The following is a 23574-nucleotide window of genomic DNA, read 5'->3' on the forward strand; positions in this document are numbered from 1 at the left end:
CCCTGGGGCCAGCTCCCCCGCTGACCCCAGTAGGCACTCCCACCCTCCGCGACCCGCCAGGGAAGGGGGGCCCAGGCCCATCAGACCGGGGCCCAGTGCAGTAGCGCCCTCCGGCTCCACAGAGCCCTGGACAGTCCACCCAACCCCACCACAGAGAAAACTGCACCCACCCCACCATCCACACATCTTCCAGACTACATAAGACGGTAAACGCCCAGGCTGAGATCTTCCTCCACCTCTCCTGTATCTCCCCCTCCTGCAGAGAGTTCCTGAAGAGAAGAAAGCTCCTGCAAGATGTGACCATCCCCCCCACCAGTTGAAGAGCCCCCCAGGCGGCTCGACGCACCGGCGGCACCCTGCTCCAGGGCCGGGCCCCCATGCACCCACCCGCCCACAACCCCGGCAACACACCAACCAGGACCCAAGCCCCCGAGGCCCGGCCCGGGCCCCAGCCTAGAGACGGAGCGCCCCCAGAACCTCACGCCCATCCCGGACCCACCCAGGGGCAGCCAGGTTGCCAGGTCAGTATAATATATAACAAATATATAACAAATATATTAAATGCATTTACTTTTTTATTACAATAAATTTCCGATACCATTTGATCATGAAAGGTTCATTCTTAAATGGAAAAAAAACTTAAAATAAGGTTCAGTTATAGATTTTTCCACAGTTTGCAAAGAAATTGTGTTGTCTTTAAAAAGGACGACTAAAGCAAGAATATTATGTCAAACCACAGTATCCATTTATTTTTCTCTGAAAATGATAAATGACTGCCTTGCACTATAAAGTGATGTGAGTGGAACTTTTTTCTGATTTGAATAGTCATATTTTATCTGAAGTGTAACCTATAGCATTGCTTTGCTGCCTTGAAAATATAAACCACTGTTTTACATCACTGAGGCATAATGGTTTCCAAATGCTACATTTCCAGCAGTGGTGTCACGGCATCTTCTGCAGGATGTAATAATTTTGAGAAGCTGATCTTCAGTGGAGGTGAAAGAACTAATGTAAAGATTTATATGCAAGTGGCCTGTATCGTTTTTTTGTATCATAATTGTTATCCAACTGTGATATTATCCAATGCCTGAAAAATGGCAGTCATCTGTGGTTCTTTCTAGATAGTGTTTAAATAGTGTAAACACATACACTGGTAATTTTATAACTTTATACAGGTGTTCTTGATATAGCACTTACTCACTACAGGATCTAAGCATGTTATTGTATCCTAAATCATAACTGAAAATGCAGAGGCAGTAAGGACTTGGGATACATTAAGATCGCCTTACATCTCACAGTGAAAGGCATCCTCCGCATGTTTAGGGGTAGGATTTTCTTCCTTCTGCTTTTGAAATTGCTTCCATTGTCTCTTTCAGTATGCTTTTTTAATTTCACAAAGGAGATCAAATTAGCTATGGCCTTCTACTTCTAAAAGGATTTTTAGCTCCGAAACGTCTATCCCTCCTTACAACTCGTACTTTTTGGTTTCCCGACTGTTATGGGGGGGAAAAGCAAAATATATAAATGGACCTGCACAGAGACAACGAGGGGGAGGTGTGTGTGTGATTGATTTTAAAACTGTGTCTGCATTTTAGAAATCAGATTGTTTGGTATATGTATTATATATGCTGATTTAGCATGTTGATGTTTCTTTGTAATGTAAGTCGTTTTGTTGAGATTAAACTGTGTGCAGCTGAGGTATTTTTGGAATAACTATATAACTTTAAGATTACAGTCAAATATCTCCAGCAAGTGGTAAAACTCTGCTATTACACTATGGACTGTAATGACTCTCTTTGCTTTGTAAACCAACCTTGTGTACGAAGTTAAGAGGCCTATTGGCCCATCGTTGCACCCAGCTCATTTTTGATTGGTTACCTGAAAACTCCAACAACCAGCAAGGTTTTGTGAGCTGCTTCGCTTTCGTCTAGGTCTGTGATGGTTTGAGTCTGACAATCAACAGGTTAGTGTTTGACTTCGTGTGCTGTAGTTACATGCATGCTCGCATTAAGTAGGGTGTAATATCTTCAGATACATTATTCGTCTTCTTTGCTCTAGTTAACCAATTATCTACATCAGGTTTGATTTTCAGCGTCTTAGCCAATTAGCATTGTGTTAGCCGAGTTAAGGTTGAACCATAGTTTTTGAGTTGTATGCGTGCACAAGTGGGGTGTTTTTAAGCTGAAAATTGTCGTTATGTTTTTTTCAGACGTATAGCGACAATCCATCTTGTGCTCAACTCTACCACACATTCATTTTAAATGTGGCGGTTTGCATCAATGATGAAGTGACGACGTGGGAGGCGCAGTAACGAGCCAGTTGAAGCTACATGCATATATTTTTTTACAATAACTTATTTTGAAGTGATAATACATACAGTAATATAGCAGTATTACACAACTGCGCTACAAAAAAATAGGGTTAGGCAATTTTGAACAGTAGTAAATTGGAAAACCTCAGCTACGTATCAATTGTACAGACAGTTACCATGGCAACAGCTCTTAATCTCAAACGCTAGCTAAACGCATGATAAAAAAAATCCCGGCGACCTCAGCTAACGCTGTCTACTACAGATTCTCTGCTTTATCGTAATCTCGTCAAAAAGCAGCTTACTCACGATACCTTATCGTTAAAGGAATCCTCTGTGTAAGGTATGACTCAAAGAATCTCGTTAGCATGACAGCTAAGTTCTGCTGTCATCCAACACCGTGATGAAGTACTCGGTGTTGCGTATTGCCTTCTGATATATGCACTCGATTATTATAGAGTAAACGTGCGAAAGCCACCTAATTCTGTATATCGGTGGTTGCATTATACCTTATAATAAGCGACGCTGTAGTGCTTAGTACTGTTTCAAGGGCTTCTAATCCGCTTTGAACGTCTTATTTTAGGGATGGGAGTGTCGGCTGTGGTTGACCTCCAGATGAGTGGCAGGTAGCGACAGGTGCTAAAGTAATGTTTTAGTGCCATATACAATGAAGAAGATATTCAGCTTCACTAAAAAGAAAAAACACCCGTTAGACACTCCAGACAGTGCAAGCAGGCTTTCTGTTGGCTATGAACTGAAAGACAAGGACCTAGGGAAGGTTCACAAGGCTGCCTTAGCGGGTGATTTGGCAAAGCTGAAGCAGTTGGCTAAGAAGAATGATGTCAATCAACTTGACAAGGAGAACAGGTAAGTGGGGATGAAAACCCTAATAAATATTTTTGCATTTTCTGGATTTTGGCACGCACTTAAATGTTAGCAGAAAGCTGCCAGCTGTACCCATACATGACACTGCCTTTTTTTCTTTTCCACTTATGTGTCAAGGTAGGATCTAGTTACCATCTACAATTAGTAGGTGTCAGAAGGAAGTGAGTGAATTGAAAATGAATGTAGTTTGGCCTGAGGAAACAGCCAACCAAAGTTGTAAAACACCTATAATCTTGGTAAGGTCTGTTAGAACAACAGTGCTTGCATATGTAACACTCTTTTTTTTTTACTGTTGCAGAACCACACTGCATATTGCCTGTGCTAGTGGTCATGTCGAGGTGGTACACTTCCTCGTTGAGAGCAAAGCCAAGCTTAACCTATGTGACAATCAAAATAGATCTGCCTTAATGAAGGTAATCTTGGATGATGCCGCTTCAAGTTGGTGACTCTTAATAAATTGTAAAAATTCATTTTTCCTCACGTCTTGTTTTGGCCTGTTAATGTTAATTCTCATCTAATAACAGGCAGTTCAGGGCCAGCATGACAACTGTGTGAGCATACTGCTGGAAAATCATGCTGACCCTAATCTGATGGACATCAATGGCAATACGGCACTACATTTAGCGGCAAACATCCCATCCGTCCCCACTGCTGTCCTGCTGCTGCAACATGGGGCTCAAATCAATTCCCAGAACAAGGTGGCTTTTTTCTTTCTGTCCCCTACTTTGCAGTTTCTCTGCTTTAGGGTGAACATCAGGATACTCTTCAGTGCGTATGGAAGGCACTGTCCAGTGGGCAAGAATTTTAACTGTGATTTTAACTGTAATCTATATTTTAGGAGGGTTTCACACCTTTGATAGTAGCAGTGCGAGAGAACCATATTGAGATGGCTCAGTTTCTCCTCAAGGAGACTGCTGATGTGAATTCTGTGGATCAAGATCAAAGGTTAAGCGATGACACCTTTGTGATTCACTTTGGATTATGTTAATGTGTGTTACTCATTATTTGGCATGGTTGAACATGTTGCTGCAATTGATTTTTACCTGCAGGTCCCCATTAATGATAGCTGCTGGAAATGGCGAAGTCTGTATGGTAAAGCTGCTCCTGCAGTTTGATGCAGATACCACACTAAAGGATACCAAAGGATGTTCAGCTGATAACTATGCAGGAATAAATGGGCATCACTCGTAAGCACACTTTTTCAAAAGAATATGTCTTTGTGCTTGTATATGGGTATTTCTTCTGTAATTTATACATTTATGTCGGATTTTAATACAGAAATGAAATAAACTAAATAGCCAAAGCCCACAAATGGGTTGTAATAATTTATTTGTGATGTTATTTTATTTTAATAATTTATTAATGTTTCTCCTTAACTCTTAGTTTGCTAAAGTTTCTCAGCAGTCATGACGTTATGACATTTTGGGTCTCTCCTCTCTTTTTGTCAGTTGTTCCCACCTGATCATAGAGCATGATACCCAGCGTTCGGACAGGGCCTCCCTATCACATCAAGATCTGAGCAAGAAGAAGAAAAAAATGCTGAGTGCTCCTTCCCAAGATCTTGAAGCAGGCTTCTCTTTGGGAGGACCAGCCACTGACAGAGATGGTATGCAATTTATTTTATCACATCAAAGCCACTGAAAATCATTATTATCATGTCTATTAATAATTGACTTTGGTCATTTTACTTATTCCTCATGCATTACCTCTTGACTGGCTCTAGAGCATGGAGCAGATGAAGCAGGGAAAGGTATTGCTTTCCTTAGCTAGACTTCGTTAGCAAAATCTGTCTGTTTTTTGTCCCCTTTTTAAAACCATTAACAGCTATGGGGATGATTATTAAATACAGTGGGGCAAAAAAGTATTTAGTCAGCCACCGATTGTGCAAGTTCCCCCACTTAAAATGATGACAGAGGTCAGTAATTTGCACCAGAGGTACACTTCAACTGTGAGAGACAGAATGTGAAAAAAAAAAATCCATGAATCCACATGGTAGGATTTGTAAAGACTTTATTCGTAAATCAGGGTGGAAAATAAGTATTTGGTCAATAACAAAAATACAACTCAATACTTTGAAACATAACCTTTGTTGGCAATAACAGAGCTCAAACGTTTACTATAGGTCTTTACCAGGTTTGCACACACAGTAGCTGGTATTTTGGCCCATTCCTCCATGCAGATCTTCTCGAGAGCAGTGATGTTTTGGGGCTGTCGCCGAGCAACACGGACTTTCAACTCCCGCCACAGATTTTCTATGGGGTTGAGGTCTGGAGACTGGCTAGGCCACTCCAGGACTTTCAAATGCTTCTTACGGAGCCACTCCTTTGTTGCCCGGGCGGTGTGTTTTGGATTATTGTCATGTTGGAAGACCCAGGCTCGTTTCATCTTCAAAGTTCTCACTGATGGAAGGAGGTTTTGGCTCAAAATCTCACGATACATGGCCCCATTCATTCTATCCTTAACACGGATCAGTCGTCCTGTCCCCTTGGCAGAAAAACAGCCCCATAGCATGATGTTTCCACCCCCATGCTTCACAGTAGGTATGGTGTTCTTGGGATGCAACTCAGTATTCTTCTTCCTCCAAACACGACGAGTTGAGTTCATACCAAAAAGTTCTACTTTGGTTTCATCTGACCACATGACATTCTCCCAATCCTCTGCTGTATCATCCATGTGCTCTCTGGCAAACTTCAGACGGGCCTGGACATGCACTGGCTTCAGCAGCGGAACACGTCTGGCACTGCGGGATTTGATTCCCTGCCGTTGTAGTGTGTTACTGATGGTGACCTTTGTTACTTTGGTCCCAGCTCTCTGCAGGTCATTCACCAGGTCCCCCCGTGTGGTTCTGGGATCTTTGCTCACCGTTCCCATGATCATTTTGACCCCACGGGATGAGATCGTGCGTGGAGCCCCAGATCGAGGGAGATTATCAGTGGTCTTGTATGTCTTCCATTTTCTGATGATTGCTCCCACAGTTGATTTTTTTCACACCAAGCTGCTTGCCTATTGTAGATTCACTCTTCCCAGTCTGGTGCAGGTCTACAATACTTTTCCTGGTGTCCTTCGAACGCTCTTTGGTCTTGGCCATGGCAGAGTTTGGAGTCTGACTGTTTGAGGCTGTGGACAGGTGTCTTTTATACAGATGATGAGTTCAAACAGGTGCCATTCATACAGGTAACGAGTGGGGGACAGAAAAGCTTCTTACAGAGGACGTTACAGGTCTGTGAGAGCCAGAGATTTTCCTTGTTTGAGGTGACCAAATACTTATTTTCCACCCTGGTTTACAAATAAATTCTTTTTCAAATCCTACCATGTGAATTCATGGATTTTTTTTTTTCACATTCTGTCTCTCACAGTTGAAGTGTACCTCTGGTGCAAATTACTGACCTCTATCATCATTTTAAGTGGGGGAACTTGCACAATCGGTGGCTGACTAAATACTTTTTTGCCCCACTGTATAGGGAAATTTGTTTTGGAAGTGCAATTTTTCCTGCTGCCTCTTAGGCTCAATTAAAAAATAAAATAGCAATACAGTGACAGCAAATATTTTAATAAATACAGGGACACTAACACTAACTAGGTTAGCCCATAAATTTCACTTTCTCACATCGCAGTTTCATGACTTTTCATGTTAGCTAGTATCAATGAAGAACAAAAACTCACTGGGGCAAATTAGAGGGATAACTGAATGATAATACATCTGCTGACACTGTTATGTGGTGAATAAATATATATATAATTTGTGTGTGTGTGTGTGTGTGTGTGTGTGTGTGTGTGCCAACATTTAAATCTTCTAAAGATTTCACCATTCAAAAGTTGTCCTATTGAAATATTACATTAATGATTTGTTTTAGATCAGGCTGAGCTGAAAATATGTTTTCCTGCTTTCTTGCAGATTTTGAAGATAATTCTCAGTCAGAGTCACTAAGTCGGTGAGCTAATTTCTTAATGCTGTCTACAGTTTATACTTGCAGCCGACTTCCTTGCTATGACCATTTTCTTCCTCCTTCTCTTCTTTAGTGTTTCAAAAAGGGCTGCAGATGATTGGCCATCATCAGATGATGATGATGAATCTGTTTTAATTGAAAAGGTTGGAACTACTCATTCTTCTTTTATATTGTATTGTTGTAATTTTGCCCTGACTTTCATTTAATTTTCTGACTTGCAGAAACCTCTGAAAGTTGACCTCAGCAAAATGATTGCATCTAAAAAGGGAGAAGGTACCAAGAATCTTTCAGCCTTTTTTAATCCATAGTTTGTAGTTTTAGGTAGTAATCTTCTATCCCTCTTTGTCCAGTAGCTTCGGCACGAGCTGACACATCGTTGAGTGGCTCAGACTCTGAGCCAGAAAGTGAAAATAGAGTTCAGAGAATCCCATCCCTCCCAAAGGCTTTGTCATCCAGCAAAAGTCTTCAGCATCCAGTAGATCCCACTCCCATTACCTTCCTTACCAGTGCATCCCACATGACTTCCACTCCGCTTCCACACTACAGAAAGGTGAAAAATTTCTGTTGAACCTTTGTTACATGCTTGTGTCTGACAGATTTTTGTCTTTTTCCCTAAAATCTTAAAACAAGCTGGCTGTGCAGCTGAACAGGGGAAAAGAAAACACTCTGAACAACCTCTGGGTACTAAATCAAGACCATTGTCTCAAGAAAGAAGTTCAGATGCAGATGACTCTGAAGAGGAGGATGGCGAAGAAGAGGGAGAGGAAGACGATGAAGAGGATGAAGAAGAGGAGTCTAATGAAGAGGAAGAAGATGATGAAGAAAGTGATGAAGGGGAAGAGGAGGAGGACGAGGATGAGGAAGAAGAAGAAATAGAAGAAGAAGAAGAAGAAGAAGGCTCTGAAGAGGAGGATCAGGAGGATGATAGCAACTGCGTGGCTAGCACTACAGAATTTAAAGCCCCTCAGATCACACATGATGCTGGCATCACTGCAAAGAGTGAAACATTTCTTGGAGTTGTACGTGAAAGTGCAGATACCTCAGAGAAAAATACCAAAACAAAGACTTTAAGCACCAACTTCATGCACCCCGCTGGGACATCGAGCTTTGTTACTCCAGCCACATTACATATAGTGGAGGATTGCGTTGTGTCAGCCATAAGAGTAGAATCTAAGTTTTCAGATGAAGATGACAGCCTGGGAAAGAAATATTTGAGTTCATCGGATCAAAACGTAATTTCAGGCCAGGATTCAACACGACATTGTCCAGAAACTCATTCACCAGGCGAGGATATGAAGGAATGTGAGAGAGACACAGGAAAGGATGATGAAGACTCATGGGGCAATAAACAGAATCGTGGTGATATGGACTGGAATGACAGTGATAATGAAGAGGACAAACATTTTCTTGCTAATCAAACAAATCTATTACCTGAAGTTGGCATAAAAAACACAGACAGTACTTCTGATGGTAAAGATGATTGTGGATCGCACAACAAAGTTTCCACAGGAGTGAAACTCAGGTCCTCATGGGGATCTTCATTAGAGGACAGTGATATTGACATACCTGAGGTAAGCAATGAGGTTTTTGATCAGAAAAGCACTGTTCAAGCACCAGAAGCATCATTATTGCATTTAAAAAACACATTGCTCCAGTCAAATGAAGAACATCCAGATAGCCAATGGGATTCTTCATCACCAGTTGCATCTCCAAAATGTTTTACACTTAAGGAGGTTATAGACAACCACAAGTCACTGTCTGGTCTAGGTCCAAAAACCTCTTCTCAGTCCAGAAACCAAGCAGCTGTAGATGAATCAGAGTGGGATTCCTCTGAAAATAAAGACCAAAATGATTTTGGCACTAACTGTAATTGTGAAGTGGTGTCCCCAGTTTCCAAAGCAAATGAGACTGGAGAGATGCAATTAGAGTCTAAGGAAGAAGAGGTCAGAGAAAGTATTGAGAAAGAGTCAGATGACCCCTCACCAGTACTTTCATCGGCACTGGATGATGAAAACCAACTTTTGGGGAATGATGAAGTTGAAGAAGATGAAAGCTGTTGGGATGATGAAGATGAAAGCAATGGCTCAGAAAAGCAAGAGAAAATTGTGATGAATAACAGTGATGTTTTACACAGTGAGGATATCCTGAAGATACCCGACTCAACCAAGCAGTGTTCTCCAAAGTTGAAGTCCACAGCTACAGTACACAAGAAGGTGGCAGAAGACGCTAAAAGGGATAATCAGCATGATGGTGAATTGGTTCCTCAGTCTGTTATCGGTGCAGAAAATGTTGAACTGGAAGAAGAAAAGCTGGAGGTTGTTAAGAAATACAGTGTCCACAAAGACGATGAGACGAGTGAAGACTCTGACAGCAAGATCCAGAAGCTGCAGTACGATTTTGTCAATGCTACAGTTAAAATGTGTACAGTAGGAGACGATTCTGATAAAACTGTTGATGGAGGCCTTTGTGAAGGTATCGATGCAGATGATGAGCATGAAGCTAGATTAACTGCATACGTTCCATTTGAAAACCAAACTAGAGTGTTGTCAGAGGAGATTAATGAAAAACCAATAAAGGAAAAGACATTTTCATGCCCACCCATCAAACATCAAACCACAGCTTGTCGGCACAGTGATTCAGATGTGAACACATTTTCAGATGAAGTACTACCTCAGACTGACATTGATGACGTTGATGTAGACTCACCTGATGAGGCAGAAAACATATATATGATATGCTCTGGAATTCAGGTAAAACGGGAATATTTTTTACTTGTGTTTGTCTCATTTAGTTTGGCTATTAATAGTCTGTCCTCTATAGCTAGGCCAAGACCTTTAAGACAGTTATATTCACGTCCTTGTTCCTAGCTTAGCTTGTATGTATATCAAATGTGACCTGTGGATGCACACTCACAGAAAAATGGGATTTACCATGCACAGTTTTGAATATTTCCATTTTTTCCTGCACACAGAAGGAAGATTCCACTGAGGATGAGGAAGAGGATGAGGGTGATAATGACAAAGAGAGGGAACAAGAGGAGGAGGAGAAAGGCGACGAATCAGCTGAGAATGATCAGCTTGAAGAAAGTGGAGAGTCTTGTGACGCCAATTCGCCTGCTCCTGAGGCCGAAGTTTCTAAAGAGAAGAAGAGGGGTAAGGAGTTACTTTCTACAGAACCAGCAAATGCTCATATGTCAGGAAAATGGTGGTCCACAGGAGTTAACAATACTAAAAACCATTGTGCAGAAGTGCTTATTGTAAGTGACTGTTGGATCGGTTGGAGGGTAGCTCTGTAATTGCTATTAGTGTCTAATGTGAGTGTGGCTGTACTGTGCCTAGAACTCCGCCATGACAATAAACCACCAGTCTACCAAAGATCAAAGACCTTATAGAAGCAAGTCTGTAGTATAATCAGTCAGATCTGATGAAACTCCTCAAAACTGACACAATATTTATTGTTGCAGGATTCTCCGATAGATTTCAATTCAGGATTCTTTTAGTGCCAGTCTCTCTCATGCCTTTGAAACTATTAGTGACGTCAAAGGCCATAGCATATGACTCACAAAATTTTCATACTTATTACTGACCCCATGTGAGGGGACAATTTATAAATGCTTCATCATAGGTTGGAGGCCATCATTTATAAACTTCGCTCTCTCTTTTTTAAAAGCTTTTCAAAGCATCATTTTCTAGTGACCCATAGATATAGAGGGACCCCACGACGTAACGGTTCTACCATATCTCCTCACTAAATATATAAAGACTAATTTACGCTATAGAGCCCTGCTCTTAAAAACTGACAGAGGTGTAACAAGAGCCTGTGAAGCTGAATTTATGAAATAAGTGCTTAAAATTAAGGTTTTTAAAACATGTTTAGCGCCATATTGTATCAGTACAGTGTTACATCACTGTTGTTTGGTTGGTTGTGGTCAATAGACATATTAGTTTGTGTTAGCTAACTAGTAACAGAACCAGTAACCCAGGGGAGTATAAGGAGACTAAAACTAAAAATCGGTTTAAGGGGATCACCTTTGTGCTGCCCCTGGCTCCAACAAAGAGTTTTATGTTAAAATCAAGGATACTGTTCACTTTCACTGTCTGCCTTTTTAAGCAGGAGGTGGTTCCTTGTTGCTTGGCTAGCTGCATTGAAACTGGATGATCCACCTGTTAACCCAATGATGCTTTGTACCAAGCAATAAAAATCCTTGAAGTTTTCACTGTAAAATCCCGTACAAAATAAAAATGAGAGACTTAATCCATGACCTCCACATGCCTTTGCTTTAAAGCACCTTATTAACAACTATCTGGACATTACAAAGTTTTCTGAATGAAAATGTCTGCTCTCACAAAATACCTAATGAATAGAAAAAAATAGACAGTGTTTATACTGGCAACCTATTTTAAAGGCTTCAATTAAAAAAAAAAAGTCATTTATTTAAAAATGCTTTGCATTTTAGCTGTAGTGCCGTACAATTGAATGTTGATGTCCAGTAATGTAGCACTGTCCACCAGCTATAACTCAAAAGTGAGATGCAGAGCTGCAAAGCTGTCACTCTTGCCAGACATGGTGTGTAAGAGACAGGCACCCCAGGGGGTTTGCCACTTTGAGCACAAAGAGGATGTAACATAGGCCAGCAGGTGAGCACTAATCACTGTTAGCCTAGGTCACAAGCAGGCCTTCTATAATTACTGGACATTATTAAACGGATGTAAGCTAAACACGTAAAAGAGTTTTAAGTCATGACCTTTACTTAATTCTTTGTTTCTTTTTTAGACACTATTTTGGCATCTTTTTCAGTCTAAAGTATGTATGGTTAATGGGAAATGTAATAGGATTAGTAGGATTCAGTAGATGAAGTAGCTAACTTGTCAGTAATTTGTCACGATTATTAATTGATTTTATTAACAGAAACACTTTTTATTGCACTTTCATGTAAATGTAACTCTGCTTTCACATCCTTGTGCTAATTTCCTGCTAATGTACAAATCTTTGCATCAAAATTCACTGTTTGTCTTAGAAGAAAATCACAATTTAAAAAAAAACAACTTAAAACAGTTAAATCAACAGGGTTTTACTTTTACATTATGCTACATTCCTTTTAGTTACAACTTAATGAAATGAAGGTGTTGAAATAGGGTGTCCTAAATACCATCACTTAGAAGCCAATACAGACTTTTTCTCTAGTCACTGTACCTGCATGACAGATGTGAATGAAACTTGTTACAAAGTACATGACAGGTGTGAGATTCATACAATACAGGTATTTTCAATTTGAAAAAATAACCCTGTGTAGGGACATCATCTTTTTCATTACTCACTGTCTGTACTGGACAAATGTTTGGTGTTTGCGTTGGTGATTTTGGTGCGCCTTTGTGATCTGGACGAATATGTGGACGTGTTGCACAGGCTCACTTTGTTGACGACCTCTGAGTTGGTGTTGGGAGATTCACGTCAGCAGCCATTGCATTCTTTTCCTTGGCCTTCATGTATTAGTCATGCTAGAGTTAGTGGTGCGTGTTCAGGTGGCTGAATGAGTTACTTCTGTTGCTTTGCAGCACAGACACAAGTGAGCACTCTTTGCGTATGATTTCATCTTGGTTATAATGTTGTGCTAAATTCAATGTGTTTCTAAACAACAGATGATGATCTTCAGCTTCTACTGTGTCAGACATGAGAAATTTGCAGTGTTTTAACATACTGTTCCTTGTTGAAGAAACTTTATGCTGTGCGGTGCAGCAAAAAGCTGTAATTGACAAATGGTCAGGTGCTAATTTAAGGTGTACTTGATTTGCTTTACTTTGGTACAGCACGCATTTCCAGTATTGTCTGATGAGATTCATGTTATTATGAGAGGCTAAAAATCTTGTATCTCATTCCTGGCTGAATAAAGGATGCATGGAAAAACAAAAACCCTTCCACATTGCAGTTTTAAAGAACATTTTTGCCATCATTTAGTGAGTTATTTGTTTAGCAATGCTCCACTTCTTCACAAAGCTTACCTTAAATAATCAGCCTAGTAAATTTGTTTTGTATAATTTTGTGGACAAACAAAACAACACTTAAACTATAGCTGTAATTACTAGACCTAGGAAATGAAATAAGCTGCACTTAAAAGACTTTTTTCGTCCTGTTGCTAACCATCACTCTTAATGTTTTAAACAGATTTCCTGTCTGAGCTGGGTCTAGAGGGGGGTGAGGATGACCAGAGTTCATGGAGCTCTGAGGTACAGTAAAGATAAAGTTTTAAATGACATGCAGGATCCAATGTTTGCCAACCTGATTCTCACAGACCAGCCGCAATTTTCAGTCCCACTCAGAAAACCTGAATGTTGACGAGCAGAAACGAGGATTAAATAGTCAGAATGAAGGAGAGAAAGAAGAGATTAAAATGAGTAAGTCTACTTTGTAAATTCCTTTATTTGTTTTGGATTTTTTTTTTTCCATATCATTCCAAGCACCATTTCATGCTGCAGAAACAGTGAGACTTTATTTGATCGTAAGTATAGAAAAGTGTTCTTTACTTTGTACATTTTCTCTGTCAGTTCTGGTTCAAGCTTTAACATGATGTGGAATGTGCAGTGCAATATAACTTGTGTCAATCAAAAAGCCTCCAACATTTTTTTTTTTTTTTACGTTTCTTTTGTAGACTTGTTATATGTTCCCTCATTTGTAAGAGGGGATAGAGGCAATAAGATGGCAGTGCTAGAGCCTCGGAGGAGTGTAGGCAGGCCAAGAGTCAGCCAGGGAGGGGGTATGAATATCTTGATTTATAGGTCAGAGGATCAGCATGCAAACCATACCAGAGGCCTGAACTTCACCTCATGATCACAATAATAGAATGCATGCAGTATACTGTACTTCATCCTGCCTGCTGTCCATAAACCTTATTTTGCCAGATTAAGTGGCCCCCAGGGTTGCACTAAGCTTGCTTGTTTTCCACAAGATTTTGGCTTAAATGTTATTCATATTGGCTGATGCTGAACTTGTTACCCAATGAAACACTGCTGGGAGTTGAAATGCTTTTCTAAAGGCTAAGCATGTGTGTTCATACTAATTAACAATGAGCTCATTTGCATGGGAATGCTTTTTACAGAGTTCTGGAAAACTCATCCAGCTTCATCAATGTTGTTTGATTTTTCATAGACGTTGTGTTTTGGCAAATGTAAGTAAGTCATCTTGCCTCTTACAGTTGCCAGCAGCAGTAATGACAATCTTGAAGGTGAACCTGCCGATCAGTACAATAAAGTACAGAAAGAGGTAGGTTAAGCATTTTATTTTATAAAAAATAATATTATCTGTAATTCAGTTAAGTAAAATAATAATATTTTCCCTTTGTACTAGACCGAGAGGGCAAAGTGGGTACCACCTAATGTTTTGAGGAAGCCTGAAGGCGATGTCAGCCGAAAGACAGGTGAATTTATTCAAAATCAAATGAAATAATTTGTTACTGTGAAAACCTTTTTGATTTTTAACACCATGCTTTGCTCCGCTTTTCTAGATTTAATGGAAGAGCTTGATCTGGGTGATGTTGATGATCTGGAAGGTAAGCTGTAACAAGGATTTTTAGATTATACATTGTAGAGTTTGCTGAAAACGAAATAGTGTAATATGGAAAGCAAAGGTTCCATGGATCATAAAAGCAATAACTGGACTCAAGTTGCAGTAACACATTTTTAGAACATTCTTGCATCAATTCCTAAGATTTTGCTCCCTTTTCTCACTCCAGGCTCTCTCCTTTTTCTCCCATCTCTATCTGAGAGAACCATATAACTCAAGCATAGCATCAAAAAACCTTGTCCCACCAAATCTGTAACCATTTGCATCATTACATATATGCTGCCTGCAGTTGTGCTGCACACCATCAGAAACTTTTTTTTTTTTTAGGCTTGTGTTTAATACTGAGTTTTCTATCTTTTATTTTTCTCATTAAACCTTTTTAAGCTCAAAAAGCAGGTCAGTAAAGATAAATTAAGAAACTAACAGTTTTGTAGCTGTGATTTCTTCCCTGAGACCCCAGTAGTAGTTTGGTAGTGTAACAGCCCACCTCTGATCTTTTCCATTGCTGTGCATCAGTGTTCTCCCACTGTAAACTCTAGTCTTCAGCAACAGATTAGGCTCATTTGGTTGAACTGATATAAAGCTTCCTGCATTAATTTGACAGATGCATCGGACTGGGATTCAGCCAGTACTGCCAGTATGGGAGCCCAGTGTGGTCACGGGGTTGCGTCCCCTGTAGTTGAGAAAATTCCAGAGTGCTCCAGTTCATCTGATAAGGACCAGGACAAAGATGATGTTGCCACAGCAGCACTGACGCATCAGAAGGGCATCAGCCCAGACGAGAGACTGCCCAGAACACCCTCTCAAGCTGTTCCTAAGCCCCAACCTCGTACACGGAAGACGGTCCCTCAGAAACTAGAGAGTGAAGAAGGTAACGCATAGCAAGAACTTTGATGTTCTTTCTTAAACATTGACTTGTTGTTGTTATTATTATGATGATTATTATTGTCATCTTTATTATTCACATGAATAATAATGATTAAAAAAGATATATTCCTAACCTATTCTTGGCGGTTTTCCTCTTTTATTCGTTCTAATTCAGAATCTGATTGGGAAACCGAAAACATAACATCTCGCGAAACAGCTGAAAATGACAATCCACTACAAAATATGGCTGAGCCTCAAACAACGGTTAAACCAAGTAAGGTTCTTTGGTCTTTTTAGCGTTACCTTTTTATGAACTTGTGGCCTTTGCTTTGTCTGATGTCTCTGTTTCTTTATTAGGGTCTGCTGACCCCTCACTGATGGAGAAAGACAGTGAAATCATCACAGAATTTGAAGAGCAGCAACAAAAGGTGAGAAATAGTGGTAAAATGGCCATCCCTACTAATGATTGATTATTTTTGTTTCAGACATGGAAAATAAAACGTACCAAGGCATTCCTAATCAAAGGAATAAACGGCGCAAAATGATATGTTCTGGTAAATTTGTTCACACATATTTATGACATTGCTTCATCATTAGATCATTTGTAATTCTGGTAGACAAAATAAATATGTTAACACCATTGGGCTGGCCTCAAATTAACCTCAAAATTACATCATGATATTTCAAGAAAAATCTAAATATTTTTTAAACCAAAATTAATGTTTTATTGATGTTTGCAGCATTTATAAGTGTAAGTCAATAAAGAGCATTTTCCATTCTTTTTATTTTATTTTATTTTTTATTTATTTTTTAACTGTGGATAACACTGTGGATCTGTTGAATGAAGTTGCCAGCCGCAACAGCGTTATAGTGACACAGTATCATATCCAGTGACACAGCATAAATGTAATGTACAAAAGTAGTCTAGGTAGTGTTTTCCCTGGACATGTTGGGTAAAAGTACAAAAAAACTTGTATTACCTTGTACCTCATCAGGAGCTGCTCAGTATTGTCACATTTTGGGTCAAATTTTTTAAGCAGCTGCTTAAAGCCCTCAATTTCCTCCATGTAACCACATCTGGCATTTCAATCAATTTGCCTCTTGCCACATGGAGTGTATCTACTGAGTTCTCCATCAGTACTTGCTGGAGTCTTTGTTTACACTCCATCAGCTGCTGGTATCTGTGGTGCGTTTTTGCCTCATGTTGAAAAACAAGTTGTTTCTACATTTAGCAGCAGCAGTTTAAAAAAGTATAAGTGCTATGTTTTTTCAGAGGTTGTTGAAGTGTCTCCCACATGCAGCTGTTTCTCTATAGCTACACTAGGGAACATAAATGTATGATGCTATTGCAATGATATGCAAAATGACATTTTTATATCACATAAAAACATACTAGAATTATCATGGACAAATAAAATGACACAACCCCAAAAATGGAATTTATCCTATACTCTAAAGAAAGACCACTGCCTCTTTCAAGCTTGCAGGTGGCACACACATTATTATGTCTGACATCCTGATTTGAGCTGCTGATTCTATTTGACTGCATATGGTTTCCTGACAGCTTTACTGTGTTTACTACTGGCATGTTTACCATGCCAGAAATCACTTATTTCAGTTTTAGAGTCTAAAAAGAAAAGGGTCAGTCAAGTATGTTATTTAATAATCCTGTAAACATGAGTATTTTCTATGATGAAAATATAGGAAGAAGAATGAGAATGCACTGTTGCCTGAATATTTTCTCGAATATTTTATCAAGTCTCGGTTTTTGCATTTTTGTCTTGTCTGTTCTTTGTTTTATGTCCACTCATGCCATCAAAGGAGAAAGATGATGCAGTAGATAGAAGTGAGTTAGATCTAAATAAATCTGACAATAGAAAAAAGGATAACGAGTTTAGAGATCAGTGCAGTGCTGGAGAAAGCGGTGGCGTGCCATGGGAAAAACGTTATGAGAAGCTCTGGGTAGAGGTGGAGAAAAGAGAGGTAAAGTCCACCTTCAAGAGTGTCGCTGGTGAATTAAAAGAAAAGTTTGGAGAACTGTTTAAATCAAGACATGACATCAGAGAAGAACAGGCCACAGCTGGCTCCACCTCTGCAGAAGAAGATTCAAGTGATGAAGAAGATGGGGAAGTCATTGAGCGTCCTACTGCGAGAGCAAGAAGCACTCCCCTTATCACCATAGCTGAGCAGAGAGAGTCTGGACCAGAGGACTCTGCAGCTGAATCGAATGTAAACTCCTTATGCGAGGACAGGATGAAGGAGCAACCAGCTTGTGATGGCACCGTCACAAGCCGTGCTGATTTACGTCAAACTGAGGAGAATACTGCAAGTTCAGAAGACGATCTCAACGAATTTGGTATAAGTCAGCCTCCCTTCAGACGTTCAGCACCTGTTCCCGGTGTTTCTGGTGAAGAGTTGGAAGAGGACGTGGAAAAGTTTAAACTTGAGGTAGGGATGCTGAAGGTTGTCTTCCTCGATATGGAGAAAGAAAAAGCCCAACTTCAGAAAGAGGTAGAGGATGGCCGCTCCATCCGTAGTTCCTTTTGTCTGCCTCGCTTTCTCTTTTTCTCGTCATTCATATACTTCATTTCCTTCTTTTACTCACCTGTTTCCAAGGGCTCAAAGTGGCCGTTCATCGTAGGTGTGTGTGCGTATGTGTTTGGGGGGGCTGTAAGATTTTCCATGTCATATATGTTGTCTGTAGATCTCATTTCAAGTAGAAGTGAGGTTGCATGTTTCTCAATGAATATTTGTGTCTTTAACACACCTTAAAAAAGGTAGAATTGAAGAAATTCATTTTCAGTACACCCACCCATCTGGTACCATTTTGTCAATTGTCCTTCTTGATTGCACTTTGACATTACACAAAGGGCAGTCTTGTGTTTTCTTTTGTCATGTCTAGCTTTCTGCTTTGCATGAGTTTTGCATGTATTGTTACATCGGTGTTGTATGAATTCTCTGTTTTTAGGTTTTGTATGAGGTTTGAATAAATAGAGGCCTTCTTGGCTCTAAAAAGAATCACCATAGTGATGATATAAATGTGTTGTTGTTTATTGTCTTTTTATGCATGCAATGCTTCAGTTTTTCTTTGTGCTTGTCTTTATTAAGAGGTATGAGGATTGTATTTTGGTCAGCCTTTTGAGTTATTTGCTGTTTTTCTGTGGAAACTGATACAAACTTTAACTCTTTATTTAAAGTTGATGACATTTTCTCATTTTAGTTTCCAAGCATTGCAGTGCATGGAAAATATGTCCTTATAATTACATTAAAGGTGTTAGGTCTCCAAAGGGAAGGGTGGCACTAAATTATGTATGACAAAGTGAACAAGTACCAACTCCAAAATGCATCTTAAAAGGCTGGACCAAACCTGTTACAGTTAGAGTAAATGTCTAAAGGCCAGCTATCAAATATTTTCTTTTTCCCTCAGATTGGAGAAGGGAGAACAGAAATCGAGGTTGAGGTACAAAAATCAAGTACTTCCCAGGTTACTAGTGGAATAGCATTGGAGGAAACTGGTATGGGGAAACCTGAGACCAGCTTAGGATGCATGTCAAATCAAGCTGAAGCACTTGACCAGGAGCAGCAGCCCGAGGCCGCCATGAGGTATGTGCAGTTTTGCTTTGTAGATTCACAGTTATCGTCAGTAGATGTTAACGATTGCTCCCTTTATTTCAAAGCAATACGTGCACAATCCTCTAATCAGATGTTGGGCTTTTGATTTTTTTTTTTTTTTCTTTTAGCAGAGAGAGTCCAGTTTTAAGTTGTTTTTGTTTTGTGATGTCTCAAAGGTTTTTTTTCTTTTCTTTTCCATTAAAAATTGATACATTGTTGCATTTAAAAAGCCACATGTCGCTGATTATCAGATTTATTGCTCTCTGTAGCACCAACAGGGCTCCAGTGCAATTGCATCTCCCAGTCCAGCTAACCTGCATTAGCAACAAACAAGAGAAGCAAGCTGTAGTGGAGACTTTACAGTCAGAGTTGGTCCGAGGGGCCCGGGGCAGCAGAGCCCCTCAGACCAACACACATATTAATGGAGATCCTCTCTGTGTGTTTGACGATGGCACTTTAAGTGAAGTGTCGGATGATGAAGGAAGGTATATATACAGTATGCCCTCATATGTATCAGTTCTACCTCTCTGTCACTAACCCGTAAGGTATGTTCAGACTGAACGCAAAATAAATTATACACGGAGCACAAATCTGTATATAGCCAGAGGAAAGTATTGAATATAATAAACCTTGTATATTTGTACATTTTATACAAGAAACCTAAAAATAAAAAGGAGAGGCACGTTATTTTTTTAGGCACGTTATAAGATCATGTTTGAGCATTAATGATTTGTTAGAAATAAACCCAGATAATTTTGTATCACTGAAGTGGTAAAATTTGCTTGAATAAAAAAAAAAACCCAGGTGACAAACATTTTGCCTTAAGTCTGAGCAAAGCTTTACAATGTTGGATCTTGCTGATGATTAGCATGCATTTGTTCTTTATTCTTTTCACTCTTTAAACTAACTGCTACCTTCCTATTACTGGATCGTATACTGCATTATACCAAATACACTTCCAATAACTTGTCTCAGAATTAAGGAACATCCACATTATTTTTCTGAATGACATGATTTTCTTCTTCTTTGCGTTGCTTCGCTCAGTTTGGCAGCCAGTGGACCAAAGAACGATAAGGTAAGACACCAGTTCATACCTTGAAATGAAAGTTTGAACACAGTGAACAGAAAATGAGTAATGTTAATGTTACTTATTGTTTTGATATTCAGGACCGTGAAGAGTTGGGAATGGCAGAAGATTTTGATGAACTCACTCAGTCCTCAGACACAGCCACAGATGATGCTGATTCACCCGCTACAGGCTACAGTCACGCCTCCCTCCTCATTAAGAAACTGGACTCAGCAACTTTGGGTACCGATTCACCTTTTTCCACACATAAGTTAACTAATAAGTCTTGCTTTTTAGGAGTTTGTGACACAAGTTGTTTATATGTAACCTACCTTTGAAAGCAAGACCTTCTGTGTGCCGTGAACATAATGAAACTCCCATCCAGCCTCCATCTGCTGTGTGTCACAGACTCAACATGTGTAGTGAAGCTGCAGAACATTTTCCATGAATATGAGCGCTCCATCAAGAAGGGAAAGGATCGGCATAAGTACTTGACTGATAAAGTGGTCCTGCTGGAAACTGAGAGACGAGACTTGAAGAGCTCTTTGGAGGGCATTAAAGATGCCAAGTCTGCCATGGAGCGGGTGCAGTTGGAATTACAGACTGAAGTTACAAATCTCAAGTAATAAATAAGTCCATTTATTTTATTTTATTTTATTTATTTTCAAAAAACTGGAGCACTCTGTAGCCATTGCTTTACAGCTTCCTATCTACTGTTTTGCCCCTTTTAGCTTTTCAGAATAAATTTAGACTCAATTAATTGGTCAGTGCTAGGGGTGGGTTTTGATAATCGATTTTCTGATTTAAAATCGATTTTAGCTTAAATAATGCGATATCAATTCATTAAATCTGAATCTTCTTTAAATATAAATGTATTTTCCCCGACACTCAGACTCTCAGGTTAAACCTCACAAAACTATGTCAACAACCACCAAACAGCTGAAACAGTAAATGAGAGCAGGAAAACAGAATCTGCAAAAAGATACAAAGCGCGCACCCAACGCATCAAAACCAGTGAGATGTCAGCTTTCTCACCTGACGGGACGCCCCGTACACAGACATGCCGTCGGTGCTGGACGCCGACATCTGACAGATTCTGATGCTGCAGGTTTTGTCGCTCTCCAACTAAAATTCACTGAACCAGCAGCAAAAGAAGCAAAACTACGCTTCACATTTCGCTTCACGTAAACATCGTCATCAGTTCCCTCTTACTTTTGCTGTTTTGGCACAGCTCTTTCTCTCTCTGTGTAATTTAAGAACAGTTTACCATCTCAAATTTTTGTTTTCTGCATTATTCGCTTGCTTTTTACCCACCAGTCTACTGTTGTTTACAGCGCTGTCAGCCGCAGTTGTTTTTTTTAATTAATTAATTTATTTAAATGACTTCTGATAAGACTGTCTGAGGCAAAGTTGAATCGAATCGTGGACTGAATCGGGACCTTGTGAATCAGAATCGAATCGATTCTAGAAATCAGTAAGGATACCCAGTCCTAGTCAGTGCCATCTCAGCTCATGGGGTTGCTGACAGGGAAACAAACCCCCCCACATACACACCTTTTTCCATCCAGATAATCACCTACAGAAAAATATAAATCACCTTCATTGGCATGTAAAGAAGCATTTTAATAAACTTTCATAAACGTCCAATGTAAAGTAAAAAAAAACAAATAAGACAATAACAAAACAAAAACAAAACAAAAACTGGTGTTGAGGCAATATTGTACCACAATTGAATTGTATAAGGCACACAAGGCAGGCGGGGTTCAAAGTCAGGATCAGATTGTATACTACATGCTAAGGGTGAACTTCAGCAGGTAGTCTTGACCATAGAACAACATGAACAGCTTTGTCGATCTTTTTAATGTTCTTACTGTTTATTTTGATAATGCTGACTTGAACTTTATGACTGACACATTGTGCAGATTTCAGCTGAAACAAGAACAGGAGAATCACCGCCACACCACCATGAAGTACAGTACTGCTGCCGATAAGATGAGGAGGATGGATGAGGAACATCAGAAAGAAATTCAGGAAATGCAGAAGGTGCACATGAACCTCGAGCTAGAGATTAAAAGACTCATTAACAACATGAAACAGGTACATTTCTTAAATTCCTTTTTTTTTTTTTTGTGAAAGTAAAACTGTGAAAATGTGTTTTTTATCTCATTATAATTATTGTATTGTATTTACTACCGTTGTCATTGTATTAACTGTTTAAGCCATAATTCAATCATGTGAAAAAAAAAGTACACTGTTTCAGGTTTGACATATCAGGATATAGCAAACATGAATTTGTCCTTACAAGGTTTTAAAATTAGTATTAAATATCTAATTAAAAAACAAAACATGACATATTGCACCATATTATTATTTATTTAGGCGGTAAATTGTGAGCGGTAGTTCTTAGTATTTCTTTTGTTTTAGTTTTGTTTCAGATCTACTTTTATTTTCAAATGATTATGTAATTGGCATGGTATTATTTTTAATACTAATTAATAACATTTTTTTTTTTTTAATTAATGTTGCTGTAATAATGACTTTCAGTATTTTACATTATTGGTGTATTTATTTATTGTCTGACACGTCACCTGTCTAGCTTGAACAGGCCCACAATGAGACGCAGAGACTGCTGGCTCAGGAGCGCAGTGCACGCACCCTTCAGGAGAATCTTCTGAGCAGCCATCTGAGGAAGAACCAAGAGATAGAGGAGGAAAACAAAAGAAACATGATCAAAAGCAGTGAAGTAATCATCATTTTAGAACCTTTTTTTGTTGCCTTTAGGTTTTGAAAATTTAGTTTAAATGTCTTAAGGATTTAAAAAAATTTCAATGTTTAATACATTTGGAAATCCTGACGTCCACAGGTCTTATCTCAGCTCACTGAAGCCAGTGACAGGGAGCGAGAGTTACTGCAGCAGACCGCTTCCTTACAGGAGCAGCTCACCCTCCTGAGGACAGACTTTGAGCGTTTGCAGACTCAAAGCAGTCTGAACGAGAGCCATCTTATAGAGGCGAGGGAGATACTGAAAGAAGAGCTTGAAGAGGTACGACGGGAATCCCAGCTTAACAATGAAACCATGGCCCAAGTTGTGTTCAACTGCAAAAACCAGGTTACAACCCTTAAATCTGAACTGGCAATAACAACGTCCCGTCTGGAAAACGAACGTCAGATTCGCGAAAAACTGGAGGAGGAGGTTGAATTGAGTCGTGCTCGTCTGGCTGCAGCTGTAAAGGATGCCGAGCTTTGTCTCGCATCTAAGTCAGAAACTGAGAAGGCTCTGCTCCGGGAGAAAGAGGAACTTCAGCGTCTCAAAGACAGATTCACTGGTTAGT

General features: G+C 39.6%; 1 protein-coding gene across 3 annotated transcripts in view; it reads left to right on the forward strand.

The window, feature by feature from the left end:
- Window positions 1-1856: 1856 nt before the first annotated feature.
- Window positions 1857-23574, forward strand: part of LOC146570025 (alanine and arginine rich domain containing protein) — a 29611-nt gene continuing 7893 nt past the window's right edge. The window contains exons 1-33 of one of the 3 annotated variants that reach the window (XM_085282787.1): window positions 1857-1963; window positions 2210-2651; window positions 2892-3175; window positions 3492-3606; window positions 3718-3891; window positions 4032-4138; window positions 4243-4380; window positions 4642-4799; window positions 4917-4943; window positions 7089-7125; window positions 7214-7283; window positions 7362-7413; window positions 7771-9890; window positions 10112-10292; window positions 13303-13364; window positions 13448-13532; window positions 13787-13891; window positions 14330-14397; window positions 14482-14551; window positions 14639-14683; window positions 15082-15093; window positions 15302-15568; window positions 15740-15838; window positions 15922-15992; window positions 17386-18012; window positions 18992-19167; window positions 19446-19661; window positions 20221-20251; window positions 20344-20485; window positions 20651-20864; window positions 22165-22339; window positions 22839-22985; window positions 23106-23568. In XM_085282787.1, coding sequence (XP_085138913.1) covers window positions 2976-3175; window positions 3492-3606; window positions 3718-3891; window positions 4032-4138; window positions 4243-4380; window positions 4642-4799; window positions 4917-4943; window positions 7089-7125; window positions 7214-7283; window positions 7362-7413; window positions 7771-9890; window positions 10112-10292; window positions 13303-13364; window positions 13448-13532; window positions 13787-13891; window positions 14330-14397; window positions 14482-14551; window positions 14639-14683; window positions 15082-15093; window positions 15302-15568; window positions 15740-15838; window positions 15922-15992; window positions 17386-18012; window positions 18992-19167; window positions 19446-19661; window positions 20221-20251; window positions 20344-20485; window positions 20651-20864; window positions 22165-22339; window positions 22839-22985; window positions 23106-23568 — 6454 coding nt within the window. In that variant the 5' untranslated portion in view covers window positions 1857-1963; window positions 2210-2651; window positions 2892-2975. Of the gene's footprint in view, window positions 1964-2209; window positions 3176-3491; window positions 3607-3717; window positions 3892-4031; window positions 4139-4242; window positions 4381-4641; window positions 4800-4916; window positions 4944-7088; window positions 7126-7213; window positions 7284-7361; window positions 7414-7770; window positions 9891-10111; window positions 10293-13302; window positions 13365-13447; window positions 13533-13786; window positions 13892-14329; window positions 14398-14481; window positions 14552-14638; window positions 14684-15081; window positions 15094-15301; window positions 15569-15739; window positions 15839-15921; window positions 15993-17385; window positions 18013-18991; window positions 19168-19445; window positions 19662-20220; window positions 20252-20343; window positions 20486-20650; window positions 20865-22164; window positions 22340-22838; window positions 22986-23105; window positions 23569-23574 lie in introns of all 3 variants that reach the window. The other 2 variants (XM_085282788.1, XM_085282789.1) reach the window with 2 other exon arrangements.

The sequence above is a fragment of the Mchenga conophoros genome, linkage group LG7 (assembly GCF_057382185.1).
Source record: "Mchenga conophoros isolate Kocher_MC1m ecotype Shallow Benthic linkage group LG7, M_conophoros_male_GT1.1, whole genome shotgun sequence".
NCBI classification, from domain to species: domain Eukaryota; kingdom Metazoa; phylum Chordata; class Actinopteri; order Cichliformes; family Cichlidae; genus Mchenga; species Mchenga conophoros.